This window comes from Chlorocebus sabaeus, chromosome 23 (assembly GCF_047675955.1).
Source record: "Chlorocebus sabaeus isolate Y175 chromosome 23, mChlSab1.0.hap1, whole genome shotgun sequence".
Lineage (NCBI taxonomy): Eukaryota > Metazoa > Chordata > Mammalia > Primates > Cercopithecidae > Chlorocebus > Chlorocebus sabaeus.
The window spans coordinates 43,953,536-43,969,635 of NC_132926.1; the positions used below are offsets into that span (position 1 = coordinate 43,953,536).

Sequence of the window (16,100 nt, forward strand, 5' to 3'; positions counted from 1 at the left end):
ATTACAGGTGTGAATCACTACACCCAGCCTTAAAATTTTTTTATGGTTATTCAAGACAAATGTGAATAGATATTCATGTTTACTTCCTTTTTATTGCACAAAATGTAGCATATTACACATATTCATCTGCATCTTTATTTTATAATTTAAAATATGTCTTGGAGAACTGTCCTATTAACACAAAAAGAACTATCTTTATTCAGGTGCAAAGTATTTTATTAGAGGGATAATTTAATTGAATGGCCTCTTATTGATAGACATTGGAGTTATTTCTAGTCTTTTGATTTTAGAAAAATTTTCTTTAGTGACTAACATTGTCCATAGTCCCAAGAGTTTGTGCATTTGTAATTTTGACATATTGCCAATTACCCTTGTAGTGGTTATACCAATTTACATTCGCGTCAGCAGTCTGAGAGAACCTGATTCTTCAAGCCTCTACATCTGAGTGTGTTATCAAACTTTAGGATGTTAGCCAATATCATGGGTGAAAAATGGTATTTAAAGGTAGTTTAGTTTGCATTTATCTTAGGAATGAGGTTGAACATCTTTAAAATAACTAGGAAATGGAAGTATGGAATGAAACTAAACTAGCATTTTCTTCTCTTATCAAGACCAAAAACCTGCACACAGCGGACCCCAGAGAAGGAAATCTCAGCCTCCTCTGAGAGGCATTTGGGAACAGACCACGCCTCAGTACAAGTACTTCACATGAATTAACCCATTCAAATTCACACGTCCTTGAATGATAGGTGCTGTTATACCATTTTACAGATGAGAACACTGAGGTTGAGAGAGCACAACGTTCCCAAGATCTGTTAAGTGACAGAGCAGGGGCTTAATCCTAGGTCTGGAGGACCTCAGGACCTGGATATCAACGACCAGCCTGTACTATTTAGGATGCTGTATTTATGCATGGAGTTTGAATTAGGCCATTTGTATGCTGTTCTTCTCCCATCGGATTTATGCTTTTCTCCCTGGCCTAGCCATCTTCCAACTCTGGTTTGGAAGGATATATTTTTTCTTTAATGTAGCTCTGGTTCATTGCTTTTCCCTGTAGATTTTTGAGATGCAGCAAGTTCATTCTCAGGCAGTCTTTACCTCTCTGTACTTTACTGTACTTTACCCTTTTCTGCCTGTGTCTTGATAGAAGTCACTGTGTTTGTAGCAAATTATAAATATTGATCTGTTTTCTCTCTCACCTTCATATAAATATGGGAGTTGGAGCATTGGGCTGTGTAGTGATCATTTTTTAAAAAGCAATTTGGGAAAATTTATTTCTTGCTTATATATGAGGGATTAACTCAACATAAGCATGTGAGCACAAAATAATGTAAGATTAGTTGATTTATAATTCCTTATTAAACACAACTGAACTTTGCCAGAATTACTTAGGAAAGACAGATTCCTCCCAAGTAGAGCTATGACATTGAAAATACTGGGCCGGGCACCGTGGCTCACGCCTGTAATCTCAACATTTTGGGAGGATGAGGCGGGCGGATCATGAGATCAGGAGATCGAGACCATCCCGGCTAACATGGTGAAACCCCGTCTCTACTAAAACTACAGAAAAAGTAGCTGGGCGTGGTGGCAGGCGCCTGTAGTCCCAGCTACTCGGGAGGCTGAGGCAGGAGAATGGCATGAACCCGGGAGGCGGAGCTTGCAGTGAGCTGAGATCACGCCACTGCACTCCGGCCTGGGCGACAGAGCGAGACTCCGTCTCAAAAAAAAAAAGAAAAGAATACTTTTTTTTTTAACCAGAATATGTGATATATGAAATATATTTCCCAAGGGAATATTTCCCTTTTGTACAATTTGGGTGTTTTGCCAGGACTTTAGAAGGAATGGGTTATGGTTTCACGCCCCTTTGGTGGAAAGTTATCTATTTTAATAGACTTTTATTTTTACCTTTCTGATTATTCATTTTTTTGTTTGATTTTTAATCAGGCAATTATTACAGTTTACGTTCTCAACATGAGAAAGCAGCCTTGTATTTCCAGAGAGCCCTGAAATTAAATCCTCGGTATCTTGGTGCCTGGACACTGATGGGACATGAGTACATGGAGATGAAGAACACGTCTGCTGCTATCCAGGCATATAGGTGATTATCTAGAGGGCGGTGAGGTAGAGCAGACTGCTGTGATGTTAGGAGCCTCTAAGCCTGCAAGTTGCTAACCTTGATTCTGCCTTCTTAACAACTTGTCTTTTCCATTTCTTAGACATGCCATTGAGGTCAACAAGCGGGACTACAGAGCTTGGTATGGCCTTGGGCAGACCTATGAAATCCTTAAGATGCCATTTTACTGTCTTTATTATTATAGACGTGCCCACCAGCTTCGGTAAGCCTGGTCACTTGACAATGCATCTGATATGAGAAGGGCTAATATCTTTTTTTCCCTCTTTTGATAGCTATTGACAAATCACAGTGGATGGTTTTTACTCTTGGGGATCTGAGTTTAAAGTTGCTAAATGCTGTTTGGTTATTTTCATTTACTGTGTTTCACTAACGGGTTAATAGTATAATTACGAACACAAAGTAATCTATTATATGGAGCATTAAGTAAAAGACCAGTTGTTGCATAGATTTGAAATAGTGGTGTACTGGTTCCTCAAGGGAGAACCTCAGTTTTTGTCAAGTCTTTGCTCAGACTGCCTATTCTTCTTTCTCAGACCCAATGATTCTCGCATGCTGGTTGCTTTAGGAGAATGTTATGAGAAACTCAATCAACTAGTGGAAGCCAAAAAGGTACCTTAAATTGGTTCCTGAAGAATTTGAGTGGAAATGTGCTGTTTAGATGAAGGTTGGGCTATCTGTGCTCTAATTTTCCCCTTATTCTGATCTAGGTGCATAGGAAAGTCTGAATATTTATAGATACATAGTCTGAAAGCAAAGCTGGGCCAAGGTCATCAGTGGGAATGTCAGTGTGTAGCCCAGACCTATCAGAACTAGTAATGCCTTGCATTCTATAAATCTGAACTTCTGAGAGGCTTGCAGTGTCTTAACCTTCATATGATTTAGTTGTGGCACATGGGACAATGGTCAAAATGACCAGTTTATTTTTTTGACAGTGTTATTGGAGAGCTTACGCCGTGGGAGATGTGGAGAAAATGGCTCTGGTGAAACTGGCAAAGTGAGTGAAAGGAGTGAAATGCTATTGATATTTCTGTTGGCTTCTCTGGGATGTGGGTCCTGCATGTTCTAGAGCCTCCCATCCACCCATAATTCTATGTGGGTGTGGGGATGTAGCAGGATATATGAATGCTGGTCTGTGAATGTAGCCATCTTGACCCTAGAGAATGCCATTTCTGGCCAGGCGCAGTGGCTCATGCCTGTAATCCCAGCACTTTGGGAGGCTGAGGGAGGAGGATGAGCTGAGGTCAGGAGTTCGAGACCCAGGAGGCGGAGGTTGCAGTGAGCTGAGATCGCGCCATTGCTCTCCAGTGGGGGCAACAAGAGTGAAACTGTCTCAAAATAAAAAAAATAAAAAGAGAATGCTACGTCTCTTGAAGGAGGGCAGTTGATTTCCTATTAAAGCAAGAAATCAAGATTGATTTGAAGAAAGGATAAAATTTTTGTGTCTAGGAAAACTACTTTCAGTATTAATTTCCTAATAAGGGCCAGAAAAATTAGGAATTACTCAAAGAGTAGGCAAAGAGGTTCTTGAATGTAAAGAGGTTCCTGTCTGGATTCTTAGGAAAAAAAATTGAGTTGCTTGGTGTCTTTTTTTTTTTTGTAATTTACAGACAGGATCTTGCTATGATGACCAGGTTGGTCTTGAAATCATTGGTCTCAGCCAGATGAGAGAGTAGCTAGGATTATGGCCCTGTGCCACCATGCCTGACCACTTGGTATCTTTTTTTTTTGAGACAGAGTCTTGCTCTGTCATGCAAGCTGGAGTGCAACCTCTGCCTCCTGGGTTCAAACGATTCTCCTGCCTCAGTGTCCTGAGTAGCTGGGATTTCAGGTGCGTGCCACCACACCTGGCTAATTTTTGTATTTTTTAGTAGAAACAGGGTTTTGCCATGTTGGCCAGGCTGGTCTTGAACTCCTTCTCTCTGGTGACCCACCTGCCTTGGCCTCCCAAAGTGCTGGGATTACTACAGGTGTGAGCCACCGCACCCAGCTTTTTTTTTTTTTTTGAGTCAGAGTCGCACTCTGTGGCCTAGGCTGGAGTGTAGTGGTGTGATCTTGGCTCACTGCAACCTCCACCTCCCAAGTTCAAGCAATTCTCGTGCTCCAGCCTCCTGAGTAGGTGGGATTACAGGCATGTGTCACAACGCCTGGCTAATTTTTGTATTTTTAGTAGAGATGAGGTTTCACCTTGTTGACCATGCTGGTCTCGAACTCCTGACCTCAAGTGATCTGCTCTCCTTGGCCTCCCAAAGTGCTGGGATTAAAGGCACGAGCCACCTTACTCTGGGTATTACTAGATAATTTTTGCAAGGATGTATTATCTAGCTTAGATATTACTGTTTATTAACTCTCCTTCCATCATTAGCAGAGTAATTATTCTAAGCTTTGATAGCAGTAACTATCACATCTAATACTATTCTAGTTCCAAGAGTGTCATTTATGTTAAAATTGATACTTACCTATGTATTGTTTTTTTTGGCTGTACTTTTACTTTTTTTAATCACTAAGTTGCTTTGGGATTTCATTGGTACTTAAAGATCAGTTTCTTTTGTAGGCTTCATGAACAGTTGACTGAGTCAGAACAGGCTGCCCAGTGTTACATCAAATATATCCAAGATATCTATTCCTGTGGGGTATGTATCGTAGCGTGAGAATTGTATTGCTGATATTATTACTGTCACCTCAGTCATTTTGCTTTCTCTTTCTAGGAAATAGTAGAACACTTAGAGGAAAGCACTGCTTTTCGCTATCTGGCCCAGTACTATTTTAAGTGCAAACTGTGGGATGAAGCTTCAACTTGTGCACAAAAGTGTTGTGCATTCAATGATGTGAGTATCAGTTCTTTAATAAAAGCTTTGAATTTTAGGCTAGAACATAAGATACTTAAGTGGAAAGCCTACCTTGGCCAGGCGCAGTGGCTCATGCCTATAATCCCAACACTTTGGGAGGCTGAGGCAGGAGGATTGTTTGTGCCCAGGAGTTCAAGATGAGCCTGGACAAAAAAGGGAGACCTTGTCTCTACAAAAAATAAATTTCACCAGGTTTGGTGGTGCATGCCTGTGGTCCCAGCTACTCAGGAGGCTGAGGTGAGAGGATCATTTGAGCCTGGGAGGTCGAAGCTGCAGTGAGCCTTGATCACACCACTGCAGTGTAGCCTGGGTGACAGTGAGACCCCATCTCAAAAAAAAAACAAGCAAGCTTACCTGCCTGCCTTGATCTGTGGAACTTGTATATCAGCATCTTAATAACTTGTTTTTGAGACTAGCCTTGGACATGTGTTGAAACATTTGCCTGACTTTGTTGCAGACCCGGGAAGAAGGTAAGGCCTTACTCCGGCAAATCCTACAGCTTCGGAACCAAGGCGAGACTCCTACCACCGAGGTGCCTGCTCCCTTTTTCCTGCCTGCTTCACTCTCTGCTAACAACACCCCCACACGCAGAGTTTCTCCACTCAACTTGTCTTCTGTCACGCCATAGTTGGCTACTGTCAAGCCAGCACATTGTTAGACCCATCTTAATTAAGCCTTACCTCCCTGTAAAGAACAGCACGTCTGTTCCAAGGACCTCAGCTCTTCTTGTTTCTACAGATGGCAACAGCTCCATAGGGACAGCTTGTATAATTACCTTCAGAGGCTGACTGACAGAATGCTGGCAGGAACAGACATTATCTTGCCAGTTAGAAGTACTTCTATCTCACTTATGTCCAGAGAGTGGCTATAGATCTTGGCCGCCTTCTCTGAAAAAAAAATTTTTTTTTTTTTTGCCCCCAAGAAAGTCGCTTTTACAGCACTTTAGCACAGGCAATGCTACAGGAACAGTTTCAATGCTGCTGAGAGTGAAAGAAAGGAGGAAAGTCTGCCACTCTACACTCAGCTAGCAGTGGGGCACTGAGTACCCTAGGAAGAAGTCAGAGCAATGGATAACAAATGACCTTGCTCTTGGATTTGATGAGCATGATCCCTATTCTGATGTCAGAGATTAGGTTTAAATGGAATAGAGCTATCCATTTGTACTTACTCTAGGGAGACAATCTTCCAAAACAGTTTTGGGGGTCTTCTAAAAGCTTTCAAATTGGAAGTAATTTACTAGAGTTGAATAAAAGAAGGGCAAAAAGAATCTCACAGAGCTTGGAACTGCTGATAGCCCTTACTGAGGGCAAAAGATGGCTATATTGTTAGCTATACTCCTACCAAAGCAAAGCAAGGTGATAGGATTATAGATAATTTCACGGACATTTGGAAATAACATTTGTGATTATACAGACAAGAATAAACTCACCTCAAGCTGGTCTGTTTTAATAAATTTTCAATGTAATTGTCTATTTTTTTCCCTCCCATCTGCAACAGAATACATTTTTTTCAGCCTTTATCTAGATGAGGTAAAGGGAATCATTCTTATGGTGCTCTTGGAGAGTTTCAGGCCTGTGCATGTATGTGCAGCAGGAGGTAATATGCTATAATATCTGCTGTAATATATTTGCACAATAGATGCTATGGATCATTCTGAGCTCAGGGTCCAGACTTCATTCTTATTCCCAGAATTTTGTGTTACCTTTTTACCTCCTAACATATGTTTGTTTGTTGAGACAGAGTCTCGCTCTGTCACCCAGGCTGGAGTGCAGTGGGGCAATTTCGGCTCACTGCAAGCTCCGCCTCCTGGGTTCACACCATTCTGCTGCCTCAGCCTCCCGAGTAGCTGGGACTACAGGCGCCTGCCACCATGCCAGGCTAATTTTTTTTTTTTTTTTTTTTTTTTGTATTTTTAGTAGAGACGGGGTTTCACTGTGTTAGCCAGGATGGTCTCGATCTCCTGACCGCGGGATCTGCCCGTCTCGGCCTCCCAAAGTGCTGGGATTACAGGCGTGAGGCACCGCGCCCGGCCGACACTTCATCTTATGTTAAGGAAGGTTTAGAATATCTAATACGACTTGAATTCATCTGTTACTAAGCCTTCTTAAGCAAGCTGTATACTAGTTACTGGTCTCCACTGCCATGCCTTTTCAAGGTTCCCATGGTCCAGAATGATGTTTGATTCTCAATTTTTCTGCCCCTTTTATAATTTGTTTTAATGATTTTGCTACATTTTGAATTCAATAAAAAATGTGAACAATAATATCTTTAATATAACTGTTTTTGTGTGCATAGATACCATAGAAGTAATAAAAAAAAAAAACCCATGAGATTACATAGGTGGTTATAATATAAAAGTGGGAAAAAAGCTAGCGTCTGAGTATTGCATCATGGATATAATTCCTGATATATGGTAAAGCATAAAAGAGACCTATTTTTTCAGGAGAGTAGCTGACCCACCTCAGGGCCACGACTGCTCTTCTCTTTCCCCACAGCCTTAGTACTTTTTGCCAAAAGGCCCAGATTTGAGTAAAGGGGAGCGCCGTGAGCGTAGGATCCGGGCATAAGGGCTGCAGTCTGTTGAGCTTTGGCAGGTTGGTGTCCGGGGAAGTAAATTTCGAAGGAATGGTTTCTTCCCTGGTGGTTGTTGGTTTGGTTGCTGGTTTTCCTGGTTGGCACCAAGGCGCTTTTTGGCAGAAACCTGGCCTTGGAGTTTTAGCACAGTATGATACTGCTCAGCAATACATGCTGCCTTCTTCCGAAGGTCCAGTTTCACTAGTACCATGTTGTTCTGCAGTTCAGCCAGAGTCTGGTCCTAAGGAAGATCAATAAAGTTAGAGAAAACACTTTTGTCTGGTATATTAGAGAAACGAGAGGGCTAAGGGTAATACATACCATCCATTACTAGTTACTAACAACTGTTTCTTAAAAGATTAAAACTTTAAGGTCAGAGCTTATAACTGAAAAAGGGGACATTTTTCTGAGAACAAAACATAAGCAGTGCTGAATAGGACATCATCTAACACATAAGGTAGCTTGAGTAAATTTAATTTCTAAGTGCTTCAGTCTCTAGATATCAAATTAAATGTTGAGTTTAAGATATACAATTTTAACATTTTAGTATCTCTGGAATCAGGATGCATCTTACTGATGAGAAATGTCATAGCTAAATTGTTACTTTTTTCTTAGTAGTACATAAAATAATGGTTTCTTATAATCAGTAGCATTTTAGATGAAATATGACAGTAACTACTTCCGTAAGGTGACTGTGACAGAAAATGCCTATAAATTACTTAGCACAGTGCCTGCTACTTAGTAAATGCTTAACAAAGAATAGTTATTTTTACTTTGCAAATATATTGCTCTCACTATAAATTCAGCCTAAAAATCTTTACCTTTTTCTTCTGGTCCTCTTTCCTTTCTCACATATACATTGGAGTGGGCTGGGAGGAGAGAAGTGGGTATATAATTTGCCCTAACCTGTTTGATTAAGATGTCATCACAAGTGGTCAAGGCTTGACGAAGTTTTCCTGCCCCAGTGCTGTGGCAACAAGCTCTTTCTGCTGATTGGAGAGACTCACCAAGTTTCTGAAGCTCTGTCCGCAACAGCCTTATATTCTGAAAAAGGGGAAGTAGGAATCATATTGTAGCCAAGAGCAACCAGGATAATGATCTGGAGGGGTCAGGTAGCCATTTGAAGAGAAGTAAAATTAGAAAGGCTAGTCAGCTGAGTGAAATAACCACTTTCCAGAACTGTGCACAACGAACATCTTGTCTTCACATGAACCAGTGATAGAGTGTTGCATGTGGGAAATTACCTTAGGTAAGAGTTTGGTAAACAGAGAAATGTAATTACCTTCTGGCCCTCTTCTAACTTCTTGTCCACATCAATGGTGAAGGGCTTGGCTGAGGGTGGTGGTTCTAACATTTTCTGATACTTATGCAACTCTGAGGAAAGGAAACAGGAAATTTAAAATATGTAGGGGGTGTTTTAGCCTTGGACTAACCTCTTTAACTAACAGTAGCTTGCAGCAAATATAAAAAGTGAGGCTATGTGCATCCTAGATTGAAATGTCAGGGGGATGTAGCTTGCAGTTTAGGAAATTATGTTACAGCAGGAGTTAGAGGGCCTGGGTTTGAGTAACAGCTCTTCCCTGAACCACTGTTGTTTCCTGCCTGTCTCTTTCCTCACCTTCAGTGGTGGAGTTTAGCTCTGCTTTGCACTGGTGTAATTTAGCTTTAACCTCCTGAAGCTGCTGGGTGGAGGCAGAAGCTGCCAACCTTTGTGACCGCCGTAGGGACAATTCAGACCCTGATTGCTGATGGGCCACTGACTGTTGTCTGGCTTCCTGCAAGAGAGCTTCTAGCTCTTCAATCTTTTCATCCCGCTCCTAAGAGGGAAGCAGAGAGCACAATTCTTTGCAGAGCCAGAAAAATACTGCCAAGACAGATGACTGAACAAACAAAGCACTTGTGACACTGATCCCTTGAAAACCTTTTGTTAGCACTTAATACGATTTCCTGGCCAACTAAACCCTTAATCAATTCACCAAACATAGGTTGAACCTAAAGCACTATGGGTAATAGAGAAAAGGGAGTTCTATATTCCTGCCCTTACTGGAGTAGTTTATAAAATCACTTTACTTCAGGCAAGCTAGCGATGGAAATCTGAGCAGCTAATTGGAGCTGGCTCAGGGCAACTCACCTGAATCTCTTCTTGGTAAAAACTTGTCAGTGACTCCTTGAGGATATTTAGTTTTTCTTCATACATTTCCTCTAATAGTTCCTTTTGGGTGTCCAAATGTTCACTGTCAGAAACAGAGGAGAAAAGAGAAGTAAGTGAAGGTTCCGAGGAGTTAACTTGGGAAACAGATCTTGAGGCACAACTCCACCTAACTCCTTACTTCCCACCCTCTGTCCCAGGTGACAGAGCAAGAGGGGTCACTCAGCTAGTACCTGCACCACTGTTCCCGCTGTTGCATCTGTTCTACCATCTCATTGCAAATTTCATCTCGGAGATGCATCTCCAGCTGCAGCTTTTCCTGTCGTTCCTTCAAAAGCAGTGTCTTCATGGCTTCCACTACTTGCAGGAGCTCCTAGGAGAGACACACATGTCAGAGGTCATCAAACGCTCATGCCCTCAAAAGGCACAAGCCCACCTGGAAGGCACTATGGAAAAATGTGTAGCTACTAAGCTGCTACACTAAAGCTTTCTTGTATTCTCACCTCTTTGCCATACATGGAGATGTCAGTTTCATTTTCAATGTCATCATCAAGGCCTGCGTCTGCCTTAGCTCCTTTCTCTAAGCTGGGGGGTGCCTGAAGACTATGTTCCTTGATGAACGAGTGCAGGGATGGGAATCCCAGTTGCATAGGTGGGGCATGCACAAGCTAGAGGGAAAAAATATCTTACTTAACTCCGTAAGTAGTCCCTAGGAGCTTTCTTAGAGTTACTAGTTCCAAGTGAGCACACCCATCACACGTCTGGCTTCTCACCTGGCTAGCAATGGCTGAGAACTTGGCCACATGAAGAGTTTCATCATAGGTAGATGCACAGGGATTCACATTGACAATCATGCAGGAACGGCCTCGGCCTGTGAAGAAACCTTGGAACACTCGAGTCAACTTGCTGTCACGGAAGGGAACCAGGTTCTGCTTTGACCTGGCAGAGAATCAGATATAATAGAGCTGTGAGCAGAACACTAGTCCTTTGGGTATCCTAGCACCATCCCCACTGGTGACCAGGAAGTCTCTTAGCAAATTTCTGAGCCCAGGGCTTATAGTCAAAAGCTCACCGGTTCTGCTGATTTTGACGAAGGGCAGCAATACAGCGGCCCAGGGTGTGCAGAGAGGTGTTAATGTTTCCTGCTTCCTTCAACCGTTCACCACTCTTCTGATCTTTGCAGCGCTCTGAGCCAGCCAGATCACAGAGTGACAGCCTAGAATGATGCACAGGATCTGACATAAGGGCCTCACATGTTGAGCCTTCTGGCCCTTTTTGTAATTCTGGAGAGGGGATGGCCCGCTAACAGTCTCTGTACCCAAAGAAGGAGAACAAGTAGTTCCCCTAAGGATCTCCTCCATGCTTTCCCAACTATCATGTATGGCCAAGAAGTCCACATTTCTAAATGGAAAAACTTACTCGCTGATCTTGGGGACTATATCTCCTTCCCCCTGAAGGTGTAGGATCCTGATTGAGAAGATGCTGTGACTGGAAGTTAAGAAAAACAAAAAGTCATTGCACATCTTCCATAACCAGGCAGAGGACTAATGTTTCCTGGAACACAGTGAAGAGTTTATTCTTACAATCTACTCACCTGCGGCTGGAATTCTGGTTGAGGTGGGTGCTGGCAAAGCTCTGGTTCTTACGACCCACTTTCAGGAGCTTCCAGGCCTCCTCAGCATCTTGCACATGAATCCAGTTGAGATCTGTGGCCAAAGGAGAGGGGTGTAAGATGGGAACATCCAACTCTTGCCAGTCTCTCCCCAGTTGCCCTCCAGCATTCATGCCAGCTTCCCCCATGTTCCTTTACCTTTCACATAGGGATTGCCATTTTGATCCTCGCATAGCCGCAAAGTCTGCCTCTTGCGCTGTTGGCTAGGTGGTTCTAATAGGTCATAAAGCAGTTCGTTGTAGATCTCAAAGAACGAGACCCAGACGGAGAAGCGAATGTCTGCCGGGACAGGTACTGGGGCAGTGTCTGGCTGTGCCCATCGGTGACTTGTTTCTGGGGAAGAAGCCAATGTATAGGGCATCAATCTAGAGCAGTTCATCTCTCTTTTGGCCTGCAGGGGCCTTGGAAGGCACACCTCAGATTGCAACCTCTGGTCTGTACTCCTGGCAGCTATTAGGAACAGGGAGTGAGTTCCTACTATTTCTTGGCAGAGCCCAGTCATGGTACATACCATCCAGCTGGCTACTGCTGGTACATTGACTGATAGAAGAGAGCCCAGCAATGCCACTGTCAAAGCTGGTGCTGGTACCTATCCGACTTTCAATGTAGACACTCCTCTTCAAGGAAGTGGACAGCTCCTCCTGGAGGGGCACAGGGAGAAGGTAAGCACAAAACTTCCCCGAGATTTGTACCCCCTGCCCCCACTGCCATGGATATCAATGCTTTACCTCTTGGAGGCCTCCATTTAGCAGGGACAACTTCTTCATTTCCTCCTGTCGGATCTGCTTGCTGTCTAGCCAGATTACCTCATTGGAGAGCAAGGGCTTTAGATCAGGTGTTGGATGAAGCTGGCCTTGGAGGCTATTGAAGATCAGCGCCAAGGACCGGGGGAGAATCCCTCCATCCTTGATGGTACCTGGAGGCATATGATGGACAGCTGAGGCAAGTGCCCTTCTTCCCCTAACTCAGAGTCTCAAAAGGTAAAAGTAACACCATTACCAGCCAATCAGGAATCCTGTGAAGTCTTACTACTCACCTTGAATTGTGTGGGTTTTCCCTGAGTTAGTGACTCCATATGTATAGATAAGCCAGTTCTGCCCTTTGAGTACATCCTTTACCATCTCCTTCACAGTTAGGTTGAAGAAGGATGCTTGTCCCACTTCTGGCCCAAAGATCTAGAGAGAGACCCAGTTTTTTAGAGGCCTATCCTTCATCTCCCACTTGCCTCCTGTGCAGAGCCAGCAGATATATTCCTTCTTGAGTGGTTGGCTCTGGAGACCACTCAAGCAGCTTCTTCCTGCCAGCTGTTCCCTAAACATTGAGGACTCAAGCACTCTCTGCTAGTCTATCTTTCAACCAAATCAACAAACACTTAAGGAATGCTATGCCCTAGGCCTGATGCTGCACACGCAATGGGGCAATATAATGGCCCACAAGCGTGGGCTTTGGAGATACATGGATCTAGACTCAGGTCCTAACTCTAACAGTGACTAGCTACATGGCTTCAGCAATATTACATTCATTGAGCCACACTATCCTTGTGAGGAAAATAAGGAAATAATGATAATAGCAATAGAATTTTTCAGAATTGATATACATATGTTGCTTGACACATTGACTAACACATAACTAGGGCCCTCAAAATTGTAGGTGTGCATATACAAGGAACTCACAGTCAGGTAGAGAAGCTTTCCCTCTAAAGAGGGAATAAAGTTGCCCTTACATGTTGATCCTTTGTTCACAAACCAGTACCCTTCATACCTGGGAAAAGGTGAACCTGTGGGTGGCTTGGCCAATTCCCCGCTCATTGCTCTTCAGGGCAAAAGAGTCCTTGGGTGCTTGTAGAACAAGGGTCTCCACATTGTCAATACGGACACAACCCTGAGAAGGGAGAAAATACAGTTGTCACAAAAGGTATTCCTGGGAAGCTTTTGTACTGCATCATTTCACCTTAAATCCTCCCTTCTCAGACACTTACCTGATCTTCCTGTCGCTCCAGCTCTGAAGGTAACAAGGGCCTAACCCTCAAGTATACTTTCACCTTCTCCGTACTGTCCTCAGATGGAACCTGTGGCAGAATTCCAGCCCAGAACCACAGATTAATTTCAGCAGCAAATGGGCAAACAGTAGTTTCTAGGAACCATGATAACAGTACCCCATTTCACCTCAAATGTCTCTGTGCAGCTACTCTTTGGTTCCACAATCATTCCAACCCACATGGACATTTTTACTACTTTGTCACCCTTCCCTGTCTCATCATTATCCTGCAAACCTGGCTTGCCACACCAATGATCTGAGTTAGAATTTATTGACTGGTATGAAAATTTGTATGTGATATTAAAGCAAAGCAGAGGCAAACACACTTGAATTTGAGTCCCAATTCCATCACTTAGTAACTATGAGACCTTGAACTATGAGTTCTTGAAAGTCTTTGCCTCAATTTCCTCATCTGTAGAATGGAGTTAATAATAGCACCCATGTCATTAATTCAGCAGATACTTAGAGGCCGGGTGCAGTGGCTCACGCCTATAATCCCAGCACTTTGGGAGGCTGAGGGGGGCGGATCACCTGAGGTCAGGCGTTCCAGACCAGCCTGGCCAACACAGCAAAACCCTGTCTGTACTAAAAATACAAAAATTAGCTGGGCTTGGTGGGGGGTGCCTGTAATCCCAGCTACTGAGGAGGCTGAGGGAGGGAGAACTACTTGAACCCAGGAGGTGGAGGTTGCAGTGAGCAGAGATTGTGCCACTGCACTCCAGCCTGGGCGACAGAGCGACATTCCATCTCAAAAACAAACAAACAAGCAAACAAACAAAAAAACCCAAAAAACGAAAAAAACCGCAGATATTTAGAGTGCCTACTATGGCCTAGGAACTAAGAAGCTCTGATAGTCCATAGTAAGAGACATCATCAAGGACCATGCTGTCATGGAACTTTTTAAGTCTCTAAGAGAAACTCTACAAAAGCACAAAATGTGACAACGTATGTTAATGTTTAGCATAGGACCTAGTACAGTGTTTCTCAACCAGGGTCATTTCCACTCCAAAGGCCATTTAAGCAATGCCTGAAGTGCCTGAAGACATTTTTTGATTGTCAAAAATGGGAAGGCACTACTGACATCTAGTGGGTAGATGTCAGGAATGCTGTTAAACATCTTACAATATACAGGATAGATCCCTACAAGAACTGTCTAGCCCCAAATGTCAACAATGCTGTGATGGAGAAACCCTGGCCTAGCAGGAAAGCTACAACAAATTGAAGCTATGGTGATACTATCAAAACCTGAACATACATTCCACTTACATAATGCCTATATGACCTTGTGCAAATTATTTAGCACAACTGGGCCTCAAGGCAAAGAGAGATAACTATTATTCCCTGAGAGATTAACTGAGAGCATGCACTTGAGGGTATTTCATTAATGCAATGCAAATAATAGTTCTTCTGGACACACAACTCTTAATTTTTTTTTTACTTGTCATGCCCTTAATTTTTTTTTCTTTTCGTAGCCATTTTGTCCTACATGCCCTTAATTTTGAATTGATCTCTCAGACCTTCAGGATTGCTAGTCTTTGACCTCATACTACCGTGTATGGACAACTATTGACCTGAGGATGTCACTTTCTGCCCCAGCCACTCCCCAGTTCCTTTACCTGCTGCTTGTCCTCTAGGGAGGTAGAGATGACAGAGCAGTCTGACAGCAGGTTCTTGCGTACCACAGACCCCAAATCTGCAGCTGTGGACTCAAACATGGGAGAGACTACGACATCGTCATCGGACAGCAAGCCCGCTGGCGGAGAAAGGATCCCTTGCGACATGACGGCAGGGGCAGCCTAGGTCTAAAAAGAGACCAAAAAGTGGGCAGGGAGAAGAACCTTTAGGGACAGAAGGGGCCGCGAATTTTAGGTAATAAGTCCCTTGCCCCAGGACACCGGGTCCCGCTCCCTACTTCCTTTCCCCTCTAATTATCGGCAAAGGGGAAGGGAATGAGAGAAGTTCACTTAATGAACAATTGAGAGAAGTTTGAGGTTGCATTTCTGAACGCGAACAGAAGTCCACAGAAATCTGGCTCCAGAAGCAGAAGGCCAGGCCTAAAGTAGGGCACCTCGCCCGCCGGTGCTGTGGAGATGGTGGTGTCAGGATCCCTCGGCTCCTTCTCTAACCTCAACCCAAGGACCACCGTGAGAACAGAGATGCAGCATTAAGAGAAAAACAGATGGCTGCAGTTCCGATTTCTTAAAGCCTATTCCGCGTGGGCAAGAGCTGGTAACCCGGGCTCCAGCACAGCCGCACACTCACCCGAAGACGTGCCACTTGCTCCTCCTCGGGTACCGGCTCACTCACACCTAGTCGCCGAACCTGGACTTTCGCAGCCGGAGAGCACAACTCCGCCCACGAGGTGCAGCTTTGTTACCGATACAATATTTTAAATTACGCGCTGCGTTCGTTCGGCCAATGAGATAGGGAAGTCTGCAGCTACCAATCCGCGTAAGGAAAAGGGGCGGGTCTGACTGGAATTCCAGTAGTTCGCATCCGCTTGACCTCTCAGATCAAATGTGGGTCCGGGTTACCAACTGTCGCGGGTTAGGAGTTATTTCGCTTGGGATTCTTCCAGCTTAACCCTTTTTCTTGAAGCTTAGACATTTCTTACCTAAGAACCCTAAAGGAAATCTTGAGGCTTCAGCCGCCAACCCCTGTCCTTCCTTAGCAAAAATCTTAAAAGGA

The 16,100-nt window shown here is 43.7% G+C and overlaps 2 protein-coding genes across 2 annotated transcripts in view; one reads left to right on the forward strand and one right to left on the reverse strand.

Annotated features, from left to right (window-relative positions):
* The window catches only part of CDC23 (cell division cycle 23), a 33,741-nt gene extending 26,498 nt beyond the window's left edge, over positions 1–7,243 (forward strand). Inside the window, exons 10-16 of the mRNA XM_008014580.3 lie at positions 1,945–2,098; positions 2,217–2,336; positions 2,668–2,743; positions 3,067–3,128; positions 4,686–4,764; positions 4,840–4,959; positions 5,438–7,243. Coding sequence (XP_008012771.1) covers positions 1,945–2,098; positions 2,217–2,336; positions 2,668–2,743; positions 3,067–3,128; positions 4,686–4,764; positions 4,840–4,959; positions 5,438–5,608 — 782 coding nt within the window. The 3' untranslated portion in view covers positions 5,609–7,243. The remainder of the gene's footprint in view (positions 1–1,944; positions 2,099–2,216; positions 2,337–2,667; positions 2,744–3,066; positions 3,129–4,685; positions 4,765–4,839; positions 4,960–5,437) is intronic.
* On the reverse strand, positions 7,220–15,781 carry KIF20A (kinesin family member 20A). The gene is made up of 19 exons (XM_008014582.3): positions 15,675–15,781; positions 15,029–15,214; positions 13,354–13,443; positions 13,137–13,256; positions 12,412–12,550; positions 12,104–12,291; positions 11,887–12,016; positions 11,514–11,708; positions 11,298–11,409; positions 11,123–11,191; positions 10,776–10,919; positions 10,477–10,642; positions 10,207–10,371; positions 9,937–10,076; positions 9,686–9,788; positions 9,173–9,371; positions 8,837–8,928; positions 8,461–8,598; positions 7,220–7,795 (listed from the first exon to the last, which is right to left on the reverse strand). The coding sequence occupies exons 2-19, from the start codon at positions 15,191–15,193 to the stop codon at positions 7,478–7,480; spliced, it is 2,673 nt and encodes an 890-aa protein (XP_008012773.2). The 5' UTR covers positions 15,194–15,214; positions 15,675–15,781; the 3' UTR covers positions 7,220–7,477.
* Between the last annotated feature and the right edge of the window lie 319 nt (positions 15,782–16,100).

Coding starts and splice junctions, on each gene's coding strand:
- KIF20A (XM_008014582.3), bottom strand. CDS start 15,193: ATGTCGCAAGGGATCCTTTCTCCGCCAGCGGGCTTGCTGTCCGATGAC. Junction 10,643..10,775: donor CGTCAAAATCAGCAGAACCG/GTGAGCTTTTGA, acceptor ATTCTCTGCCAG/GTCAAAGCAGAACCTGGTTC. Junction 10,372..10,476: donor TCTCAGCCATTGCTAGCCAG/GTGAGAAGCCAG, acceptor TTTTCCCTCTAG/CTTGTGCATGCCCCACCTAT.